At 33.8% G+C, this 25,072-nt stretch overlaps 1 protein-coding gene across 1 annotated transcript in view; it reads right to left on the bottom strand.

The window, feature by feature from the left end:
* Nucleotides 1-5,312: 5,312 nt before the first annotated feature.
* The window catches only part of LOC117208013 (two pore potassium channel protein sup-9), a 158,104-nt gene continuing 138,344 nt past the window's right edge, over nucleotides 5,313-25,072 (bottom strand). Inside the window, exons 2-7 of the mRNA XM_033448814.1 lie at nucleotides 12,798-12,928; nucleotides 11,803-12,156; nucleotides 10,501-10,656; nucleotides 9,721-9,896; nucleotides 8,726-9,055; nucleotides 5,313-7,163 (exon numbers count right to left, since the gene is read on the bottom strand). Of these exons, the coding sequence (XP_033304705.1) occupies nucleotides 6,852-7,163; nucleotides 8,726-9,055; nucleotides 9,721-9,896; nucleotides 10,501-10,656; nucleotides 11,803-11,929 (1,101 nt within the window). The 5' untranslated portion in view covers nucleotides 11,930-12,156; nucleotides 12,798-12,928 and the 3' untranslated portion in view covers nucleotides 5,313-6,851. The remainder of the gene's footprint in view (nucleotides 7,164-8,725; nucleotides 9,056-9,720; nucleotides 9,897-10,500; nucleotides 10,657-11,802; nucleotides 12,157-12,797; nucleotides 12,929-25,072) is intronic.

Below are 25,072 nucleotides of genomic sequence, written 5' to 3'. Positions count from 1 at the left end.
TTTCGTTAATCCTCCTATTATTGTATACATCTTAAAGAGTTTTGAGTTTAAATTTATTGAAATTTTTTTTATTGATTTCTTTTATAGATGGCATTTGGTATTCTTCTTCGAATTGTGAACGCTTCTAATAAAATTTCTCATTCGTTATTTATATACAGTACAAATTTGTAGAGAAAGGAACTAATTTTTGAATTCAATTGGCGAAGGATACAGATGAAATTAACGGTCTTAAAAATATCAAACTATTTTATGAATAGATAGACGCATCTACATATTGGATATCAAATTTTTTACTATAGTTTCCTTGGTGATACGATTAGAAAAAATTAATAAAGTCATAGTCGAAATATTAATAGGAGGACTAATTATTAAAAGAACCTCGAAAATGCAACACGCCAGATTTTGTTGTTCTTTTTTTCTCTCGCGTTCAGCTTTTAATGTTCTTTTTCATTTTTTTTTTTTTGCTCGATTTTTAATTCTCTCGCAGCTTATAATCTGCGTTGTCAATGAAACCGCGATAAAACTGTATTATTTCGATGCTCATATATAGTTAATTAATTAGTTGTTAATTAATTTGTTAAATTCGTAACTATTTTACTTACACTTTATGCTATAACAATAATAGCAAAAATTGCGTGAATGTGTGTCTAAATTTTCTCGTTTAATCTCATACCTCTCCAAGTTGTCGTAATGTAAATTTACAGCTATTACAAATATTATTGTTTATATTCGTGTAAGGTAACATTAATCATCGTGTTCGTTATCTACTAATACAAAGTTAAAAATGCGGGAAGTTGAAATTTTGCGGGCTCGCCGCACCGCAGAATATATTCGTGTATATCATACGTACATGCATTTTAGAGTTCGAGTTTATCGCTCGTACTAAATTGAAATTAATAGAACATGTCATTGCTATGATTATAAGATTCAAAAATATCGGTATAAAGGCCAGAAAAAGTAAGTTTTATATATCTACCATGGATTTTATGTAAAAGAGATCGAAGAAATGGATTTATCATACTATTCAATTAATTGTTGAAATACTAAACATAACACGTCCTCTTAATTTCAATTTTTATTCTCAAATTTCAAATGCCGATTAATGATTCGTTGAATTTTTAAGCCAATCAACGTACTTAACACGTTAATTCAACTGATCGAATCTTCGAATTTGGGAAACAAGCGGAATGAAAATTCTTGCGTTCTTCCCATTTCCTTCACAATGGTGTCTGTTAATCGATGCCTATTAAATCATTTAAACACTATACATTACCGTCTCATCTCTTACTACATATCGAATAATACGAATTTTTTTTGAAATGTTCGATTGATTCAATCCTACGTTATGCTAAAGAGGTATAAATGATAAGTAACCTTCGTGATTCTTTGAGCCATTATATATCGAAAAACGTCAGACACCATGCAAAAATTTCTCAACCGCTTTTCTCTTTATTAGGGATCAGAACGACTGATGATTTTTTAAACTTCGCTTTTCTTTTTTTTTGTTCTTTTTTTGTTGGTTAAGTCTTAACGTCGTTTCGCTTATCCAGCAATACTGGGACTAATTAAGCTAGCGTTGGTCGAAGATCGTTGACAATTTATGCATATTTAATACATTTCACACCATATCGATATAAGACCTCGTTTTTTTAATAAGCTAAAATGATCAAACATCGATGGGAGAAGGATGATAGGAAAACGCAATATTCTATCGCGATCTGAACGAAGCATATGTCTGACTTTGAACGGTATAATCTTTTTTCACACCGGCTACGCATCTCTTAAATTTCGATACACTTTAACGATTCATAGTATGAGCTACCACTTGGAAAATCGTTTTTTTTTTAAATTAGTCATTAATATATAGTTCCCTTTTTAAACGAGGAGCCGAATATCTATCGTATGCAAGATATTGTTTACATTAGTAAAATTTCGTCATTTTTGCAATTACTCGTATCCGTTAGGTTTTACCAGTGAAAATGTAGTTTCTTTTGTATTCAAGTCGGATACGAAACCAACAGGGGTTGTGAACACGTAAATTTATAGCTAACTGTTTACACAGAAGGGATTAATCGATAAAAAGAGAATGTTCCACGCCGAAGATAAACCTTCGCGATGAGTTGCAATTATCAGTGAATTCTGTTTGGGTTTATGGCCATTTGTACTGCAGTAATCTTCAAAAATTGTATATCGTACGTAAAAAAAGGTGAATGACGTATTGACACCGTTGATTTACTAAAGTTGTCTAAGAACATGTTTATGTACTATTTACTTTTCTGATTATTCTTTATGATTAATACGATGAATTTTACAAATTAAAAAAGGGAACTCCTCCTGCAAACTCTTCAAGCATTTTGAAGGCTTAAAAAGTGGCAAACCGATGTTATTACAGATCGTATGCTATAGACTATAGCCTATTAATGAAACTTCGTTAATGAACACTATCTAGAACTCGTTATTCATCGACTTCAAGATACATTCTTTACTTGCTTTTTAATAATACATTTTACCAAAGTAATACAAGGATTCGAACATGCATAAGAAAACAATGGCACTTGAATATAATTCGTGACATTATAATATTTTGAGCTTGCATTTTGTGGGAACATTTTGGATTGATTAATTTTTTTTGTGTTTTCTCTTCTTTTTTTTCGTTAATTATACCAGTACACGTTTTCTAGTAAGCCACTCAAAATCGATCGGTAATATAAACAAGCTCTTTCCATACTCGTCTGTCCTTCATCGATATTTACCTATTAATGGCAAACAGAATGTATTTTTTATCCTTCTTGCCATTTTGTTATTGTTTAATTCAATAATCAGCTACCTTCGGAACACTTTTTACATTCTAACTGTTCTCGTCATGATCGCCACAAGTTAAGACGTGAAACAGACAGATATGCAATATTACTTATTAATTTAGTGACAAACTGTCGGTATTTATCGTTAAACGAATGTTCTCCTTTCTCTTTTTCTTGCATAAGCGTTTCCATTATGTATCGTAAACATGTCTTTTACAACACTAAAAATCAACGATAAAGACGAAATAAATATTCGTAACCTTGCTACAGACTCGAAGGTGTTAAAGGGTTAATACAAGCTCACTTATTTTTTATGAAATCCTGCTACAAGTATAAAGTATAATATTATATGAAAGTCTATATGATCCTTGTATTATCTTAACACGCTATAACGTCCATTTGAGAATAAAAAAATGTATATCTGATTATTAGAAACTTTATTCTCGCTGGGGAATATTTCATTTTAAACGTTTATGTAATAAATTTCTAATTTAATGATAATTGGATGAAAGGAAAGTGGGAGGGGGGGTTGATGAATGACCTTAGATTCGGGGCCAGAGGGAGAGAGGTAATTGGTATTTATAATTCCGAAAAGGCTACCGTTCTTTACTGCTAATTAGTGTAAACGATCAAAAATCATTTTCTTCGGTTCGCTTCGGGAGGAGCGTACAAAATGAAATTCTCCTCGATCGAAAGAATGTGAAATGAGACTTTCATCCATAAGATTTTTCAAATTCGTTTCCATATGATGCTCACATGTTCGCGTTTGCTCTTTTAAATGAAACGTGCGAACTCTTATTCCAATCAACGTGATCATTGTTTGTTCCTACCCTAGTATGTTACAAATGGAATTCGTTTGTTCGTTCTGTCGTAGCGAGTGTTAGCGAAGACACAGCAAGTGTATCGATTCATCGAGTTTTTTCTCGTCACCTCTTTTAAACACAACTGTTGTCGATAAGTTTGGGATGCACGTGGTTAAACAAAACATTTAATAATTATGATTGATTCGTTGAATCGCGTGTACTTCCGGTTACGTGGTCATTGACGCTTTTAGCCTCAATTACGGTTCATCGTTTTCTTTAACCCCTAAGCTTCGTAAACACGTTATAACTTATGAACTGTTAGTATGATTTAAGTACGTCGATTTCGAAAGGATATATCCGTTGGATGTGAGATAATAAACATCGAAGAGAGTTGAAACGGCATAATTTTTTCAACCCTCTTGTCACAAAATAGCGTAATTTTTCTGCAAATTTTACAGCGTTCCATGGAACGTCTATTCCACATAGTATGTTTGTGATTCTCTTAGAAAGGAAATGATATCGCGTGTTATTTATTCTTGCAGTGTTTGAAGGGTTGATAAATCTAGTATGAGTCTAAAGGTTGACGAAGAATTTGCGCCTCGATACGTAACGAAAGTGACGCGATACGACAACTAAAGGGACGATAGAATGAAACGAAGTGTACGGATGAAAATAAAGAACGTCCTTTAAAAGTGCCTGTCACATTGGGTTCCTTTTTGCCGGCCGTTTTGAAATTCACTCGGTAGACCGAGCGAGGGCAAACGAAGTTTCACTACTTACGCTACGCGTGTGTGTGCAATCCAGTGTGTACGTCTTAAAAATACTCGAATACGTTCTACTTGTCGATAAAAGGCAAGAGAATTGTTCCGCTCGTGTTCGACTATAGTATGACGCGTTTATCTATTCGGAAATACGTGCTTCGTGTCTCGATGGATTGACTTTTCGTAGGTAAACTGTAACCAATAAAGATCAAGGGACGATATTTAATTCTCGTGTTCTACGGCTTTTTGGATTGGTTATCTTCGTTAGATAATATGTATGTGTATATATATATATATATACATACATATATATGTATGTATGTATGTATATATGTATATATGTATGTATGTATGTATATATATATGTTATTTATTTATTTTGGTTTAAATTTAATTTCTCCCGATCGAGCATCCGTGCGTGACGAGATCTACAGTAGCTAGAGTTCTACGTAGTTTACGGCCACGATCATTCAACGATCTGGATCATTTAATTAAACGGTAGTTTAAATGGAAAATCGAGAATGGGATTTTTGTCATGTATCCGCGCACTCACATGATAAATAATATAATGTTGTCTCGCAAGTATGTACTTATACACATCGTAAGATCGAAACGCCATAATTCCGTACACCTAGATTCGTACGTGTAATATCTATAGTTCATTATATACAAATTGTAAAATGCCTTCTTAATGAAAAAAGTCGTGTTTATTCTGTGTATATGTCTTTTGGTGTGTATATATTTTGTTCATAATATATATTTCTCTTTTTCTTCCTTGTAGCAGTGTGAATGCAGATATATATAGTTTCTTCTTTCTTCTCTTCTGTCCCTCTCTCACGTGCTTATTTTTTTGTTTTTTTTTTGTTCTTTTTTCTGTTTTCGTTTTTTTGGTTTGTTTGTTAATGCTTCTTGGCTATGGAACACATAATCACTAGCACATCCCGTTATTTTTCTTTGTACATGCACAACACTTGCTTCTGAGAATCAATTCACCGCCTGATCGCATTCGTGACGAGATTCTGTCTTCTTTCTTTTTGCATAGAAACAACTCAATGGAAGAACTTCGTATTATCAACAATTTTGTAGTGTAGGAAATATATCTCTGCCGAGCTTGTGAGAAAAACACGTGATTGTTAAAATAGTGGAAGAGCATAGACATAATAGGAAGCACTCGAATTCCGTCCTCGAGGGAATACAATTAGCTTGCAATTTTTAAAATAAATTTTTATTCAATTGCTGATCTTTCAGAATTATTTTTTTGAAACTTTTATTTCAAGTTTCAAGGAAACAGATTCTTTCACGAAATCACCAATTTTTCTAATAATAATCATTTTCTTATGCTACGTATTCCGATATCGTTAGTGGAGTTTCAATTAATTGAAAAATGACTGACTAGAATTTCGTCATCTTTGCGGCAATTTCGCAATAACCATACCATTAGTAAAGTATTGTATATAGAATCGTATCAGAAGTATTATCAAAATCTTTGTCTCAATACCTTGGACAGAAAATCAAATCTAAGGTACATATCTTATTTTCGCCTCCTACCGATAGATAATTTCCTAAAATACAATTTCAACATTTTTATCCTACATTAAAATTAATCAAACGTAATATCACATCGATTGAATTCAAAAAATACTATCTAACAATCACCTACTTATTCTTTTCAATCCAAATATTAGGTTGTTTTGAAAGTTCGTAGCGTTTTTGATAATGGATATACATACATAGTTTGTATTATATTTAATGGAATCGGAAGAACACATTAGCCACCATAAACTTCTGCCAAGTATTTCAATACTTAACTTCGATACTTCAAAGGCAAATACCTGATTCGAAAAAGAGACTGTAATTCATTAATTAATATGGTTTCATTTTATAACAAGACGATACTGAAGGCCAGTTTCAACATTAAATTTTAATCTTTCTATCAATGTACATAACACGATTTCGCAATCATTTATTCTCGTTTCTACCTAATTTTTTCATTGACGAAAAGTTGAATATTTGTAAAGGTTCGAAAGAAATTCATACTGAACATCTCGAATCCTATACTATTCTATACACGACGAAAAGTTGTCGAAAGAAACGAGCCATGCGCAAAAGAAAATCTAATTGAAAAAGTATTATCTCTGAAAATACATTGCCTCTCAACTTTTTTTCAATCTCCATTATCTACGATCCTTTCAAACAACTTGATATACCATAAAATACGATTCATCCAATAGCTAAACAGCTTAACTTTCCCCAATTCATCCTATTTATGGTATGGTTCCCGCGATGTTTGAAACGGCGAGGCGGCGAGACCGATTCCTAGGATTAAATTCGTTGAAGCGGTCACCGGTAAAAGCTCTTTCTTTCTCTCTATCTCATTCCCCTGCATATGATCTGTCCCCTTTTGTTGCACGAGGGAAAGAGTCTCAGACAGACACCCGTCGCGGCAGTTGTTGTTGAGATAACGTACTGACAGCGGTTGATGGTCGTCAGATGCTGGCTCGATGTTGATGCAACGGCGGCAGTTGCAACAACGGCGTCAACGGTGGCGGGTGTAGGTCACTGCGTATATTCAACGGCAGCTGCTGCATCGGCAGCAGATGTGAGATCTTACCGGGCGAGCGACGAACCGTGAACCGTGGTCTCCGCCGTTTCTTCTGAAAACCGCTGCAGCAGCAGCTGCAGACCGACGTCTCGTCGTCCAGCGATATCGTGTCACCGTGGTTGCCTACTTGGCCCGACAGTATCGAGCCGTTCGCCGTTATTACGTCGCCCTCCAGGCGCACTGCTCCTTGCGCAGCCTGCGTCATAACAATTTTCTTTTTTGTATCTCTGTCATCATCCGGAATCGTTATGCCGCGAACACGTTCGGTTGTTGATTCGGCGAATTCTACCATCGAAACGTGTTCGCGTGGATTTCGACTGGGTCAGGTTTGATTTTGTGAAAGGGAGGTTGAGAGAGTGGAATGAGGCATTTTGTTGGATGCTTTTCTTGTATTGATTTGGTATAGCTGGCGGGGTTCAAAGTACGCGGAGGTTGGGTACCAACCCTTTGCGGTCCGGCGTCACGTGTAACCGTTAAAACGCCATGTATTACTTGGTCGTTCGAAAATATCATGGCGATCTTATTATGGATACGTCGTAAGTGGTGAAATGTTCGAACAAATACTGCTTTTAGTTGGATATTGAGTTAAGGAGAAACGCAGAAAGGGAAACTGAGAAATATAAATAAATATTCGTTTCTATAACAGGTTTCTTTCTTTCAATGAGACAATGGCAAATCTTATATGAGCCATTCGGAAGCCATAGTGATCAACTCCATAAATTGAAATACAGAGAAAAGTGACGATGTTGCAAACGGTATTTTTTAAATTTGTTTTGGAATTTGCTATTATTTATGGGAGTAAGAAATTTGTGTTTTGAGAATTGAACATTAATCGTAATGTAATTTGTCAAAACGTATTTACATAATGAAATTGAGAAATTGATAAAAATTGAGTTGATAGGTTCTACTTTTGAAAGGCTGATACGTATGTATATGTAATAATATTGAAATATTGTACGTAATTTTCTGTCTATAAGTTGTATAATTTGAAGTTATAGTTCAAACTACATTTTGTAACAGATACAGTTTGACTTCGTTGAACTCAGATTATAAGTCTTGTTACGGCCGCGACTCGATGTTTTAATGCAAAAGATTAAGTAAACAAAATTTTAATCTGTTTCATTTTTGTACATTATGCTCTCGTCGTATATCGGGATTGTTGTTTTAACCAAATTAAAAATTCAAGTTTTACCACATTTACTTTGCATCGAACGTTTAAAAGACAAAATGACGTGTCTATTCTTTATCAACAACGAAAGAAAATTGCATTTTGTTTAATAGAGTATTACTCGATGAACACAGACCGCAGAGGGTTACTAAAATTTCTTTATCAAGGACATAAGAAGCAAATATTATACCGTGTCGATTTTAAATTACTAGATTTCATTCACATCGAACGTATCTTTCGCATAACTTTGCATATAAAAGGATTAAGGAACACGTTCTTCCGTTTTATAATATTTCAATTATTAATTTTGTGCTTCATGCAAAAATAACTATTTTTACACAGATTATTAAAGAGGAATGCGACAGAAAATAAATTATTTATTCATTTAAAAAATATATATCGAACTACTATTGGAAAATGATCCGATGAATTTAATGATCAAAAGCAGGGAAAAAGAATCAATTAATCATTAAAAAGGTGTTTCAAGTTATTATAAGAAAACGACGGAAATATTTTCCCGGATCTAAAATATTTTCTAAAAGATCAATACTTTGATGGACGACGTAAAAGCTGGTGCGATGTTTCCTTACCTGTAGAGCTTCGGCCTCGTCTCGCCTTTCGTCCTCCGTATTCATTGTGACAAATCTCAGCACCAATAAATTGAGGGAGGCGGCGACGATGGCTAAGCCGAATAAAATGAATATCAAGGCGAACATCACGTACTCAGGCTTGTTGTTCAGCGCATTATCCTTTTGTAGCGCGACCATGTCGCCGAAGCCAATGGTTGTCAGGGTGATGAAACAATAGTAGATGGAGTCGAAATATGACCACCCTTCGTACCGAGAGAACGCCGCGGCACCTCCCGCAATCGTTAAGCAAGACAAGGTCGTCACCACGCAGATAAGATTTATTTCTGAGGCCTGAAAATTACACAATTTTCGCTATTGCTTTACTCGTTCTCAGATAAACGGCCGTTTTAACTGCGTCGAAATGTTTCATAGTACTTTATTAATTTCGCTCTAATTGTAAGATACTCTTATCAGCAGCTTACGTTCGCAGTAGTCTGATTTATTATTATGAAACTTTGTTGTTGCAAAGAAGAATATTTTATAATCGAATCAGATAGAACTTCTTTTTCTTGACTAAGTTATAATGAGCATTAGGATTGGCAGGAAACTATGTTTCGGTATTATCGATATTGATTTTATTATAGGTAATTGTATCGTAAAAGCATTCGACTGGTACAATTAAATTAAATTTGTTCTTTTTTGAATAGAAAAAGAAAATTTTGTAGCGAGATAAATTGTAGTAACGAAACTTGCAAATTTCAGAAAACAATTGTATACTGATGAATTAAAAAATATATCTTGGAAAGTTTATGAGAAGTTAAAATTATTTTGATATATATAATTTTATCATAAAATTAAACGATCGGCACCAATAGTAGCATTTTTCGTTCCTCGATGGAATATCACCTATTCCAGCATCTAAATTTTGAATCCAATTGCATCAGGCTGGAACGATCTTTTGTATCGATTGTTCTCGACATGAAGCATGCAAGAGCAGGTGGTGTTTATAGTTTTACCTGGACATCCTTACAGTTAAGAAGCTTCTTTACGTTCCGTATTACGACGGATGAGAATTTATTCAGACGCTCTCCTATGCTCTGGAACATTACGAGTCCTAACGGGATACCGACGATCGCGTAGAACATCGTGAACAGCTTGCCGCTAATGGTGTTCGGCGTTGAATGTCCGTAACCTAAAAATCAATGGATAAATACACGGTATAATTCGATAAATGTAATAAACGAATTTGCTCGCCATATGTAGTAGTAAAAATGAAATATCAAAGAGCAAATGTTTCAAACAAAGTACATTGTAATGGAACGAAATCAGGATGCATTTGACGTTAATGAATATCCAATTTTTTTAAATATTTATTTTGACAGGGGACCTGATACAGTTAGCCCTTTTGTTACAACATCGCTGATATTGGAAATATTTTTTGCGTGCAAATCAAAGCAATTTTTGTCGATGACGATGCGTATTAAAACAGTTTGTATAATTTTATTCTTTATTTCTATTATTACTATTTATTAATATTAATTGTATTATATATAGTATAACAGATAGAAATGAAAATAAAAATGATTCTGTGTTCCAGAGAACATATACCATACACTTTTAATAAATGATTGTTTTATATTTTAGTAGCGGAAGGGTTAATGATTCATTGCATGAAATAATTGTTCAACGAGAATATGTTCTAAATCAGACAAGATTTTTGGAATGAGTATGTCAGGATACATCTATTAGATCATTCTAGAGAGTATTATAGAAAAATGTAATTAATTAGAACGTACCGATAGTGGTGAGGACCGTGATCGCATAATAAAACGCTCCGGCGAATTTCCACTGCTGACCAGCTTTATGAGGTTCCGTCTTCAGCACCACTGTTTCCATGATCTTGAAGTCGTCCTCGCTTATATTGTACTTGCGTATAACCATCTTTTCAATATCTGTTAACAAAAGATGGAAAATATATATTTCTTCACATTTTATTACGTGTTGCACTTTTTAATTGCAATAAGTTGTTTTTATTAATACTTACATGTATATTTGCATACGTATAACATATTTCTCTCTAATATTCAATATTTTTTAATATAGTTATAGTTAACAGATTACAGATTATAGTTATAATTATACCTTAAACGAATTTTTTAATTATAGTTCCATGAAAATTATAAATTAGTTTGCAGATTTCCAAATTCGGAATTCGAGATTAACAGTATGAAATACGAACAAATGACAGAGAAGCAATTGGGAAGTTTATTTTATTTATGTAAAGCGACGGAAAGTCGATACTTTAAATAAAATTACATTTTAAGCGTCTGATCTAATCTAAACTTCCTGAATGTAACAAAATCCAGTTTGAGTCATGAAACTTTCAAAAACATCGCTACTTTCCTTTTCTTTCCTAATGAATCAAAGATTACAAATATTTAATAAAATTAAATTATAGTATTATTGCGTCAAAGCTTGCAATAACATAATTTAGATGTCGTATCAATTATTCCACCAAGTTCCTTGATACGATTCCTAAGTCTACACATTGATAGATCATACAATTTTAAAACCGGACCGATTACCTCATTCATCTATAAAACATTTACGATAGATACGAATATAAAAACACAACTCAAAATATAAATTATATTACTTCGCATATTATGTAACTCACGGCGAACGTAGTTAATTAGACAATTCCAAAGAACTAAATCTTATTTGCCTCGAATGATGAATATAGGAAATATAGGAATATATATATGAATATATAATTATATAGGAATTATATATAGGAAACCTTTTATTCTGTTTCATCATCTAATAATTAATAATCACCGTCATTATTCAATTGACTAAGCTTTTCGAGTTTTTCTTTTATTCATCGACATTACTAAAATTTCGCCAACAGAAGGATTCTAACATCGATGAATTTATCGAATTCACAGGATATTCCATAGAGAACAAATATTCCAGTAGAACAAATGTTCCAATAGAACAAATATTTCAATAAAAAGATATTCCACATAGAAAACATTTCTTATAAAAAGATTCAATCGTTGTCTTCTTTAATCTATATCTATCAACAAGAAATGTACCGTCCAATGCTTCCTTGCGTCGTTTCTCCGTCTCGGACTCGAGAACGTCGAAGATTGCAGCGCCGACGAGGAGGTAGGTGAACGTGAAGACGATCAACGATAGGGTCCGGACGTTTTGCTTCTTCATTCTCTAGTGAGCCACATGCTCACTAGCAGGGCCCCGGCCCTAACTACTTGCATCGCTCAGTGGGGTACGATTTGGTGTGCCGGGCCCATGACGACCCCTTCTCCTTTCTGATGATGCTCGGGGGACCCTTCTTCTCTTTACCGAGCGCTACAGACCCGGCACGCGACTCCTCTTCTTCAGGGTGTTTTCTTCCTTGCAGAGACTACCTTGTAGCCGCTTTCGTTCATCTAAAAAACGTGTTCATATCCCTATCAAATTGTTGTTTAAATTAATCGTAGTATTTTTGAGGAGATTCGAATGAATCGTTTGGTTGGTTGTATTCTCTCGCAATAAAATTAAAATATTCACCTTTCTTTTAATCTTATTAAAAGATTAAATATACAATATTTAACTACTAATTTAATTTCACGGATTACATCATTTCATGGAACAGAAGTCCGTAAATCATTAGAAACGATTATTTCGAGATAACTTAAACCAAAGTAAAATTTTGTCAGGACAATTTTCTTCAGCGACGATAAAAATCAAATTTGTACAGTGATAGAACGATACGATAAGCGAAACGAATGGACACGCGAACAAGGAAAATAAGTTGAGGCAGAGGAGCCTTTTTCGCATGAACTCCGGATATTCGTATTGATAATGCAGTTCGAGGGCTACCGGAGGATCTCTTTTCAAACGTCCCCTGAACGTTAGTCGCGGTACGACGTTAGGGGTTCCGAAGATATAAAAAGGCATAATCGCGTCCTTGCCGCTAAAACGGGGTTCTTTTGAGAATCGTCCTTTTCTCCTTCGAGTGACTTCAACCGAGAGATATCCGTGAGGAGGCTAGGTCGAGCAAAAAATCTGCTGATGTAGAAGAACTCACCTGCAGCCTGTTCCGGGTTCTCTTTTACGTACGACAAAGGGTTGAGCAGAATGATATGGCAGTGCTTTCGCTGCTCCCACTGCCACGTTCCCTCCATTCCTCAGCTTAGCACCCAACGTTTTCAGTGCCGACTAAAACCGAGCAATTGAATTTTCATAAGTTTTTGCTCTTCGCTTCTTGGGAAGATTGGAATAATTGTTTCAGTTACAGATGTAACAGCGTGAACTATTTAATATAAGGGTCGCACGAGAGAAAGTGATAAATCCATATTTGTTAATCTTTTAATTGGAAGCAAGGTTTGAAATGGCTTGTTTAGAATACAATTGTCATTGAAAAACAGAAAAGCTTAGGTTCGTCTGGGTCTAGAGAAACGTTCAAACATTATTAAATCTTCTTTATTTATTATATAACGTAGATAGATCCCTATTGTTTTGATTATATAATATACAATAATTAGATTATGAAAAAAAAGTTATCTTACGTTCGTCTGTCTTTCAAGGAGAGAAATATTATTTTGAGATAAAAGTTCCACAGTAATGGAACAACGTGAAATACAGTTGCTTGTTTCATTTCCAACATTGTATTCGTCCTCGAAGAATTCTTTAATATTTGTGATTGCTTAATCGTTTCTAGAATAAAGGAATTAAATATTTCATGTTATTAAATGTAAAACGAATCGTTCAAAGAGGGGAGCAGAAAAGTGCGCTCCTGTCGGACTTATCGCGATTATTTCTTTAAATGTCAAAGACTGTGGCCTAGATAGGAAATCGAGCAAGAATTACAAGTCGGTGCACCTTTAATCTGTTTCACGTCGGCCTTTCCTGCTCGGACCGCCGCGTTCTCTGCCCGCATCGGTTCCACGAACTCTCATCTTAATGGATATCGATTAACGACGTGAGAACGATACATCAAAGAATCATAACGCTGTCGTACAGGAAGTTAAGTAAGGATAAAAATAAACGCGTGTATTTTATGCGAAGAATAATGGCTGTGACCGTGCAATCTTAGAAAATTGCTATGATATAGGTGAATTGCTTTTAAGTAGTCAGACACCTGTTTATGTTTGAGAGGATGCAATATAATTATAAAACTTTCATTAATTAGTAATTTCACGATTAATAATAGCATCCATGTTAATTAAATTTTAATGGAGAATTTTCAAAAATGCGTTAAGCTGAAATTTATGAATTAATCTTGTAAGTGCAATAACCTTAGAGTTATCGGATCGTGAATTTTTTTTTGTTCATGAAAAAAGACGCATCTTGAATATAATCGAGCGACGTCGTCCATTTGCCAATGGATTTTCTAGGCTACCATGAATACATGAATAATACATATTCCTGCGTAACAGGAGTCCGGCGAGTACTCATTATTGTTCCCTCAGCCTATTAAATCTGGATTTACGCTAATGGTCCGCGCTTTGTGACGAGGACCATGTCACGTTTGTCAGCCACGATGAGCCACGTTTTACTTTGTGTCGACGCGCGTTTATCGGCAAAAGTCAACGCCGGACGTTCGCATAAACGTGGTCGCAGCATCATGTGCCGTTGTCACGTGTTTAATTATATTCCTCTTGTGCACACCGTGATCTGTCTCCTATCGTTCGAGCCTGGATATTTTACACTACGAGAGCGAAAGCGACGCTCATGGATAATTAACACGATTTTTATTTAATTTTACCATCATTCCGTTCCTGATAGAAACGAAAAATTTGAAAATATTACTCTGAGATTATTTCGCTGTTAACAACGTTATTACTAAGTATAGAAAGACATCACTTTAGTTCTCCAGTTTATACTTTACGTGCTTTTCTTAGCAAAACGTATCTAAGTAGATATATCTTTATAAAAACACCATATACCATTAATTTTTTGTTCTTAAAAAATTTGAATGCTACAATTGATCATCAACTTTGGCACACTTTTGAATCGAAATTTTTTAAAATCAAACTTGAAAATTTAAAAAAGTAAATTTTAAAAAGTAAAAGTACTAATTTGAAAAAGTAAATGATTATAAATATTTGTAAATTTATTTATACGTTAACGTGTTTATTCGTTTCTCAATTTTTTATCGATGGTAACGATATGAAAAACAATTTTCACATTATCAATCTTGTTGTATCGTTATCAGTGGAGTACAAAGGGTCGGAGCCTTTGATGAAACGAAAATTGAACTAGGCAACGTACGAGCAAACTTCATCTATACGTCATGACTAAGGTTTTCAATCTTGGCTCACAGTGTCTCTTCAGGAAAGTGCTGTAAAAGAGCCCTTGGGATCTAGAAGCTCTTGATTACGCCATTTAGGATACGACCAGAGCATTTCCAATAAGTCGACTTGCGTTTTATAGGAATCCTTTGTATTCATTCTGGTTGCTGTGCTATTTACATATATTTAAGATCTCCTTGATAACAAATAATAAAGATATGAATGATAAATGTTAAAGAATATCAGAGAGGGTAGTTAAGAATTAAGATAATACTATTACTTTAAGAACACAGATAAAAAATTCATTGAGCAAATGTTTAATCTTCTGGTATTTTAATGACATCCTATTATAATCCTTAATTATCTGGACGCCAAACCGCATTGAGGGTATCAAGGGTTGAACTTAATCGAAGTTTATCAGAGTGAGCTTTTATCTGAAAGTATTTACTGTACACAGGAAACGGCTAAACGAGAATTTCACGAACAAGTACTTAGATAGAACTGCCGCGAAGTAACTCGAGTTAAAATAAATGAAACGCAAGATGCAATGGCGATCCTTTGTGTTTAAATCGAATCCACTTGCTTTTCGTGTAATTGGTGGATATGTATCTTTCACTACTGATAGCTACCTTTTCTTTACGTCTTTCATCTACTTTCTTGATGCTTTCGTCTTTTTTTATCCTTTCGTATCCTTCCGTATCCTTCCGTAAACAGAATGTTGTTCATTTACAAGAGAAAAAAATCATAGTAATATTTAGTTCAATTTAAAATCGGGGAATTAATAATTGTTACAAATAAATCATTTAATATTTTCTAGTGGTCTACTAATAACATACAATAGTGAAATGACAGGCAGAAAATATCATATTTTCAGAACGTGGACATACGAATACGTAATTTTTGAGTTACATAATGTTGTAAGGTAACGTACTAGTTGGGAATTTCGTAAAAGAGAATAATGAACGAAAGAATATAATTTATCGTTCCATAAATTTAATCTAATTCTTATAGAAATTGTATACAATTATTTTTTATGTATTTTGAGGGAAACAACCGAAATAAAAGTTTTTTTTTTTATTTAATATTTCACATTCACAATTTGTCCAATTTGGACATTTGGTAGAATTTTTTAGCTGTTTGATTATCATGTGGGTGGCTACCCCCAGCAGGGTACCAACTTCGTGTATCCTTTATGAGATCTGCTGGGTATTTCCTTTTTAGTTCGGGTGCGTTGCTATTCTTTCTCTGTATCTTCTTGCGCATCTGCTAATCTCCTCCTTGACCGTTGGTATTCCCAGGTCTTTCCGAATGTCCTCGTTTCTAACGTATCATAGGGCATTTACTATTGTTCTAAGAATTTTAGCTTGCATTGTCTCTATTTTGCTTATATGGCTCATTGCTGCTGTTCTCCATAGTGGTATTCCGTACGTCCAGATTGGTTTCATGATCGTTTTGTATACTTTTAATTTATTTTCTATGCTTAATTTGGATTTTCGACTTGTTAGTCAATGCATTTGTCTCCTTGCTGTCTGTATTTTGTCTATTATTGATTGAAATAAAAGTTTGATTTTCTTTTCGCACCTTCCTTTCTGAATTTTTTATTACTTACACTCGTGTTATCGATAGTTCTAATTTTAGCACTAATGCATCTGTATTTTATTTTTACAATAAAAATAAAAAAGGAACAGTTAAGAAATGTCCAGCATCGAGTATAAAATATATCTCATTTTCAGTATTATCTTTATTATCTCTTTATATATTTATTTTGCAAATCAACTTGGAATACAAAGCTAACTTTCATCTTCGGCAGTTTCGATGGCACCAAGATTATCTGAAAAATTAATCTATTAATAAGTGACTGACATTTTGAAATGTTTGACGCTCCGTTGTAAAACACAAGGACTTGCTGGTAAAGTACGTATATTTTTGGAAAGTGACTGGTGTGATAGTAAATTTTGTAACTGCATTCGAGGCTAACTGCACGAGAGCCAAAAGCCTGAGACCATCTGGTTGGTAACTTCTAAGGTTAATTTTGCAAGGACGATTCGTGATTGCTCGTATAATCCCACTGCTAGCTAATTCGTTCTCCTGACAGAATTTAGTCTGCTGAATTTCCGGTTAGTGGCACGAAATCTCGACTGCTTCATAAAATTTGCAACAGGGAACGGCAAGAGTACACAGAATTTCATTCTCTGGGTTTCTATCTTGTAGTAATACTAATTTCCGTGTCCATTCTATCTCGTTTAAAATTGGCCATTGACTTGGTTTCTCCTATTTTATTTTTTATTATTTTATTACTCTGTATTAGGTACTATGTTATTTGGTTTGTATGCATTAAAGTCGATACCCTATTTTACAAGTTGCAAGGGTTATGAATATTCAAAGCAAACAAGGTTTGATTTTAAGTTTATTTCGCATCCACGCTTAAAAATTCTTATTGATATCCCTAACATTAATAAAATTGGCAAGAGATTCAACAAAAATTTAATTGATGGAGTGATTCCAAAATTTTGGCTCATATCATACATATGTGTTATAAAAAATAGTTAATAGGTTGAAAATATTGCTATCCTGAACATTCTAACTATTATCTTGTACACTTTTCTTAGGAAGAATTTCATCGGGTTTATTAGAAACTCAGATTGCTTGTTGTAATTTATTCGAGTTTCTGTCATCTTCGTTATTAAAGGACACCAGGGGACTGAAATTGAAACCTCGTTACCACTAATGAGTTGAATTTCGCGTCATATAACTAGGAATCAGTAGGAGAGCATGGAATAATGACCGGATTTACGACTATCGTTTACAATGCGACTACGATATCACAATCATGCAACTGACATTAACGTTAACACAACCGATCGTGCTAAAGTTAGTTTATAATCAAAGTTCCAGCTTTAACATTAAGAGTGTATTATGCTGGCCCTGTAACTTCAAAATGAAAAGCGACACGTAACCACGACGACGACGACACTTTCCTCCGGAAACTTCATTACAAGTTATAAGAAGTCCATCTCCAGCTGTTCTATGAAGCAAATTTAATACACGAAACATTTCGTCATAAATTCACTTTGCCAATTATAAATATTTACTAGTTTCAGTTCTCTGTTTTATTTATCTTATTTGATATTTCATAATAGGCTGTTAATTTGATACATTGCTTGATACAATCGGACGATAGTTTTCATGTGTTATTTTGACTTTTAAATTTAGAAGCTTTTTTTTTTGTTTATAAATCTCTATTAATTATTATCTTAAAGCAAATCTTCGTCTCAGTGTATAGGAATTATTATAGGAATGACATGTCAATATATTTTAAAATGACTATACGTTTGAGCTATATAATCTTTAACTATATATTTTAAATAATCTGTTTGAAAATAATCTTCAGTGAGGTTTACATTTTTATAATTAATCAAGTTTAAACCTTATAAGCGGACGAAATGTTAAGCTGTAAAATTTCAGTGACGACTAGTACCGTGTGCTCGTTAGGAACTTTTAATATTATAGCATGTATCTCATTCGGTGATATAAAAATCCAACTTGATTCGCAAAATGGAGGTAATCCAAATTATTTTCACTTTATGTCATGAAACATTACATAAAGTATAGGTTTCATGAAGCTATTTGCCTGCCGTTAGCCAGTTCATTACAGAATTAGCTACAAACGTTTCATTTTTATGTTACATTTCTTTTCTTTTTTAATTAATAAAGTTGTTTCATTAAGGGTAAAGTACTTTTATTTTATGTAGAAATAAATATTTGAAAATAAAGTATATTTGTCCTCAAACTTCACTTCATTTAATAAAATATAGTAATAGCTTCAATAGATAAATTATAATAATGCTTGATTAAATAATATTAATTAATTTTAGTTAATTATTAAGTAATACATATAAATAGATAATCTTATTCATTTAGAGCATATTAAAAGATAATAATAATCAGTAAACAATGATATTAAGAATATAAATGAATATTAAATAAAATATCTCACAGAAATCCCGTTGTCACCTTTATTTAAGCGTTTCAATATCTCCTTTTAGGCCATTATTTCCATTATAGATCAGTTTTTCGTACTCGTTTATTACCAATATTACGATAGCTGTTACCATTTCTTTCGGAACTTTTATGCTCCTTTCTTTCCATTTCGTATTTTTGGGATGATTACTGAAACTGATCGAATTTCGAACGTGTTTCTATATTCTCTTTTTCGATAAATGTTTGAAGCTCGTCTTTTTTTTCTTTTTTTTCCAATATTTTCCCATTCGCGTATCTTCCTGTGTTTCGACGAGTTTCAGATAAAATCATCGCATTATAAAGATCTTTCTTTCTCGTTTTATTATCATACTACGAGGAACGGTTATTTTCATTTCGTTTTATCTTCGACATCATTCTCCTTCATTTCCTATCGCCGTCTCATCTCTCGTTTAATTTTCCTACTTCAAAACTTCGCTTCTTCGTCTCAGTGGGCGCTGCTAGGTGTTGCTCAGTTCGAACATTCAACAGCCTATTGTTTTCCATGAATTTTTATTCCTTCGCTTCCGTTTGATTTTCTATGTCCTCTGTTGAAAACGATTTTATTTTATTTTATTTTTTTTTTTTTTTTTAGATGAGTCGCTTCATCGCCCGTTGCATAAAACATCACGCTACTTCCATTATAGAACAAATATCTTTTTAATAAAATATATCGATATGTAAAAAATCTGTATATGTACTTCTGTATTTTTTAAATTAAATTTCGTTTATTTCATCTCATCCATACGAATTATCGTTTGGATCAATTGTTTCCCACCAGTTTTCACGAGCAACTAGGAATATTTCCGTGTTCTCATACCTTTATTCCGCTTTTTACACCGCTTTTCCAACGTTTACTCGTTATTTCATTCCATCGCAGATGATAGACTGTCCTTCTTCGATAAACGCGATGTATTTTTTCGTCGCTGCTTCTTCGGATACATTTTGCTCCTCCATTTTTTCCGCTTCGTTTCCGTTTGTCTGTTTCCTCCTACAGCGTCTCATATTTCTTCGTCGTCTCGTTTCCCTTCCGCTTATCCTGCTTATTTCGTTTCCCGTCTCTTGTTTCTCTGTCCTGGCCGAAATTACCCTGGCCTCGGGTAAATGCAAGAAAGCTTTGAAAATCCGCTGCCAAGGGAATTTGCAATGGTAGGCGATCGCGTGACTTAAGATTAGGATCTTCGTCTTACCGTCTCTATTTTTTTTTCTTTTTCCTCTTTCTTTCTCTTCTTTGTTTTACCATTTAATTCGTGTTTTTACTTCCCACTGACTTTCTTTTCCTCTTTTGACGATTTTCCACTCGTTCAGGTGAAACTAACAGTTACTTGTAGCAATTGAGACTTATTCAGCCAGGGGATTCATCGTCATGAATTTTATAATACGGTTAACGAAATAGTGATGAAGGAATTAAGGAAGTCTGTCTGTCTCATCTTTTGTAGCAGAGAATTAATCTCTGATCACTTTACGACGGAGTAGAACCACCAGAGTGATTGAAATAAACCAATTTGTAATTTCTCCATGGAAATTTTGTAAATTCACGATGGTATATTTTTGTTTAAAATAATAGCAAATTGTCACTTCAAATTATTTTTAAGATATAAAATATCTTTCAAAAAATGTGAAATGAAAATATCTGGTATTTTTAGTATTAACAATAACTAATTAATTTTTGAACAATTATATTTGATTCATGCTATCTAAGATACATGGCAAAATAATGGAGCCATTTTAGAAGATCGTACTTTTAAAAGTTTGTTGAAAGTTAGAGGAACGAAATTTCGATAATATATTATTCAACATTTATTTAACATTTAAAATCATTCAAAATTCAATTTCATCTGATTCGTCCGATTGAAACACTTATCACTCCACGTGTAAGCTCATTCATGTTAAATATATATTCATGCTTGTTCATTCATACCGCATGGCACTCGCATTTCCCTGCGCTACGTAATATTTATGTAATGGTAACGGTTACGTTTCTCGTACTTCACTGAAACATACTTCCATTAGTTTGTCTCTTGGAACGCATGATTTTTAATACATTGCTACGCTCTAGTGCAACTGCTGTGTCCGTTATTCTGGGGAAAAAATCGAGAAACAAAAGAAATGTTATTTGACGGAACTTTTTTAAATTTTGTCGGAAAAATTACGCTTTAAAACCACTCCTGTTTTATTTTTAATTGTCGAATCACTGACAATTTTTAAGATTTCCATGCATTTTTTTAACTCTTCGACATTACCAACCTGCAATACCGTACTTGAATTGGTCAATGTACTAAAGGTAAATGTACTTACTTTTTTTAAAGTTGCTCTTGAGTTTTAGTACATTTTCCTTAAAATTTCTTTCTAGTATCAGTAATTGAGTAGAAAAGGAATGTTTGCCGCAATCACAAAAATTCAGAGCAAACATTCAGAAAAGATAACGAGACGTTTATCTCGCTCTGTGCGTTGGCAAATAAAAATAAAAATATTTATGTTACAACCCTATAATATTGTTATAATAGTATTTTGTATAATATATAAGTACTGCACGAGTGACAAGTTCAACGCTTTCGAATCATCGCGGCATCGTTTCAGAACAACAGTATCAGTTTCGCCTTTTTTTTGGTTCCGAGGTTTGTGACTTTTCAAAGAACCGGCTTAATCCGAGATTCGAAGCACGGATTCGTCGACGAACGTTCTTGTTTTTTTGATTTTTCAAAAAAGAACGAGTAAAAACACACTTTTTACTTGGATGAAATACAGGATGGAATACGGATTGAAATAAAAAAAGCTAGAAAATATATGGAAGTACGATGGACCGAAACGTCATCCTCGACAATTGGTGAGATGAGTTTAGGCAATTTCGCGAGCGACGAACTCTAGCTAGGAAAATCAAATCGTTTCCTACCGCGGTTTAAATTAACGCTCGAGCCTAGATTGGCCACTCCGTGTCTTATTGAATTTAGGATAAATTGCTTTTATAGCTCTCATCCACGGCCTGTTTCTCTTTCCCTTCTTTTTTTCTTCGGGAGAATTCGTCTCTGTCGTTGCCTTTCTTCCGGTAGATGTGTGGAAAGATGTGGCAGCCCTTATTTCTCCGGTCGAATTGCCATGGAAATTTCGCGGTCGCGTAAATCAATCCAACGATCGCGATTGCTATCAGAGGAACGATTTTTCACCTCGACAAAGGGGAAAGCGATCGGAATCTCGGGACGTTAATACGCGAGACGTATAAATAATGAAAATACAAGGGGAATCGATGAATCTAGTAGACGTCCTCCGGATACTGTTTTTATTTATTACTTTATACATTATTTTTATTGATTTTAGAAATGGTAAATTATGAAAATGTTACGAGTATCATTTCTAGGCAGAAGTAATTAACGAACGAATTAATACATTCTAAGAGAAAGATTATTACTAATTTTCATCAATAGAGCATTTGTATCTTTTTCCATGCAATCTTATCATATTTTTATACCCAATATTATATAATTAGCAAATATACAAATAGTGTGTTCTAGTGTCTAAGGCTTATATATATATATATATATATATATATATATATATATATATATATATATACTAATTTTTATTTAACAACCAAGGGTTAAATCCATTTTGATTTAAAATTATTTTAATACTTCCAAAATCTGTTCATCGAGGATTAACTTAAAATAATTTTACTTTAATACTGTTACTTCCTATCAAATCCCAGAGCTACTTAAATTGCATATCTACATTTTATCGCTAAACGGAAATTGAAAGTATATGGTAACGAGCGCAAAAAGCGATACAAATAGTATATATAATAATAATAATCGGGATACACGTATCTACTACAGAAAACATTGGTTCATCGTTTCATTTGCATACTTTTTGCTTTCGTTTAATACGATTTAATCTAGTCGCCAGTATTACAATTAGTGGTTGATGGGTTTTTCGTCGGTGCTATTTCGGAGGAACGAAAAGGGATACGTAGACAGCACTGAATGCTTCGTAGAATCGAATGACCGTATTGCGGTGTGCACAAGTTGTAGTGCATATCGTAAATCTGTCTGTTTGGAGAAGTGCTATTACGACGCGTGAAAATCTGCGTATAACACGTTTTTCAAGCACAGAATTTCTGTTATCTATGCGCCAGATGTTTCGTACGTTTGTCACTTGAAATTGCTACCTTTCATTGCGTTTAATACGACGAAGACCGTAAAATTGATTGCGTTGGTTCATTTAGATGTAGATCGTAAATATCGAGGAAGAGAGTTAAAATATCAGAAAGGAAAAACTTTGACAAATTGAATTTTCTTTAGATATTTTAAATCTTAGACACATATTATATCATGTTTATTTTTGATCAAAGAGACGAAGAAGTTTGAAAATATTTGAAATTCGTTTTGCAACACGGTCAAACATTTATCGACAAAATACTTTGAAATTTTGCGATCTATAAAGAAGAGGAAATGTGATTTTAGCGTATTTTCTGATCTGTGAAAAATTGACTTTTTTCATTCGCCAATTAGAATTACAAAGAGTAGGTGTGGAAAAAAGCGAAAATTTTATTAAATAGAAATATAACATCCACAATTATGAATCTATTTTAAAGCGAAATTGCATGAATATCGAAACTGTAGCTCGTTTCCTTCTATTCGAGTGGTCTAGTGTCACAACCTTAGTTGGGCAGCTAGTTTAATGGGGCCAATTATTACGTTGCCGCATCATTCAATAATATTGGTTATTATTTCTTTGATTGTGCCCTCCGGGAACTTGTTTCTTCCCGATAGTTATTAGTTCCACTGAATTAGCGATAACAATGAACTGTAACGCCAATTGAAGGATAAATCGATCTTTTAATTCTTCAGGGTTGTTAGATAAATAACTACCGATTTTTTTACATGGAAAGACAATTGTGATAAAAGTAGCATAGCTAGATACAAATAACAACTATGTTAAAATAAAATAAGTAACGAATTATCTACGTCAACTAAAAAGTATTGGAATTCTCAAATAACTAAGTGCATAATTTACTGTTACTAATATTTAACAAGAATACGATTTACTATCAGCATTGTTTTCGTTTGTTCTTTCATAAGGTAAATAACAGAGTTTGCTGAATTTTCTTCGATACCGTCTACTGTCTGCGCATAATCGGCTTATACTACTTGTTCAGCAGACACGGACAGACGGAAGGATCGCGCGTGCATCAGAAGTACTATATACCTCGTATACATACAGTTCTTGCATTATCTGACAGCAGCAGATTGCTGGTCGACCGAGTATAAATTATAATTTCTCCCGAATTTCTGTTAATCCGTCAAATAAGTCGAGCGGAAGCGTCACCGTTTTAGAATATTCGTTATATTGCACACTTTCTTACAATTTTTCATTTTACTGATAATAATTGAAATTAATATTTACATTTCTTCTGTAGACGAGCCGTGTTTAATGAAACTTCATTGATCTCCATTTCCACTGGAGAATTTCTCATATTTTTGTCTCCGCCTCTACACTTCTGAAGAAACGAGATGAACAAGTTACTCCTTGATTGGATAGATTTTATAGATTTTAAGACTAGCGACGCTCGATGTTTGATTTTAAAATAAACGAATCTATTACCCAACCTAATATCTGGAAATTGTCTCCCATCAAGCTAAAGGAAGAAGGAGAAGTAACTTTCACCGAAATCAATTTCAGTTGCTTGAACGTGCACTGTCGGGTTGAATAGTGGCAGAAACGGCTGATGAACAGCACGGTATTATGCGAACGCAGTCGCGTCAACTGATACACGAGACGATCGAGATAGATGGTAGCTTATGAGGGTCGACCGTATTTTACGTGCCCACTTCGCCGCAGAATTGCTACGCGAATCGTTCTTACCGGCTCGGCGTAACTGTCACGTGAATCCGACTACTATAGAATACGTCGCTTCTCCAGCTCTCTAATTGCAAAACGTCTGTTTTCAGTAAGTAATCTCCTCTCAATGATACGTTTAGTTTGTTTAAAACAGTCGAGAAACTCGAGAGGACTACGCTATTGTGAATGGCTTAACATTATACTTAGGATAATTGTA

The sequence above is a fragment of the Bombus bifarius genome, unplaced genomic scaffold, assembly GCF_011952205.1.
Source record: "Bombus bifarius isolate JDL3187 unplaced genomic scaffold, Bbif_JDL3187 scf7180000008048, whole genome shotgun sequence".
Taxonomy (NCBI): Eukaryota; Metazoa; Arthropoda; class Insecta; order Hymenoptera; family Apidae; genus Bombus; species Bombus bifarius.
This window is presented reverse-complemented; position numbering and strand designations above follow the sequence as displayed.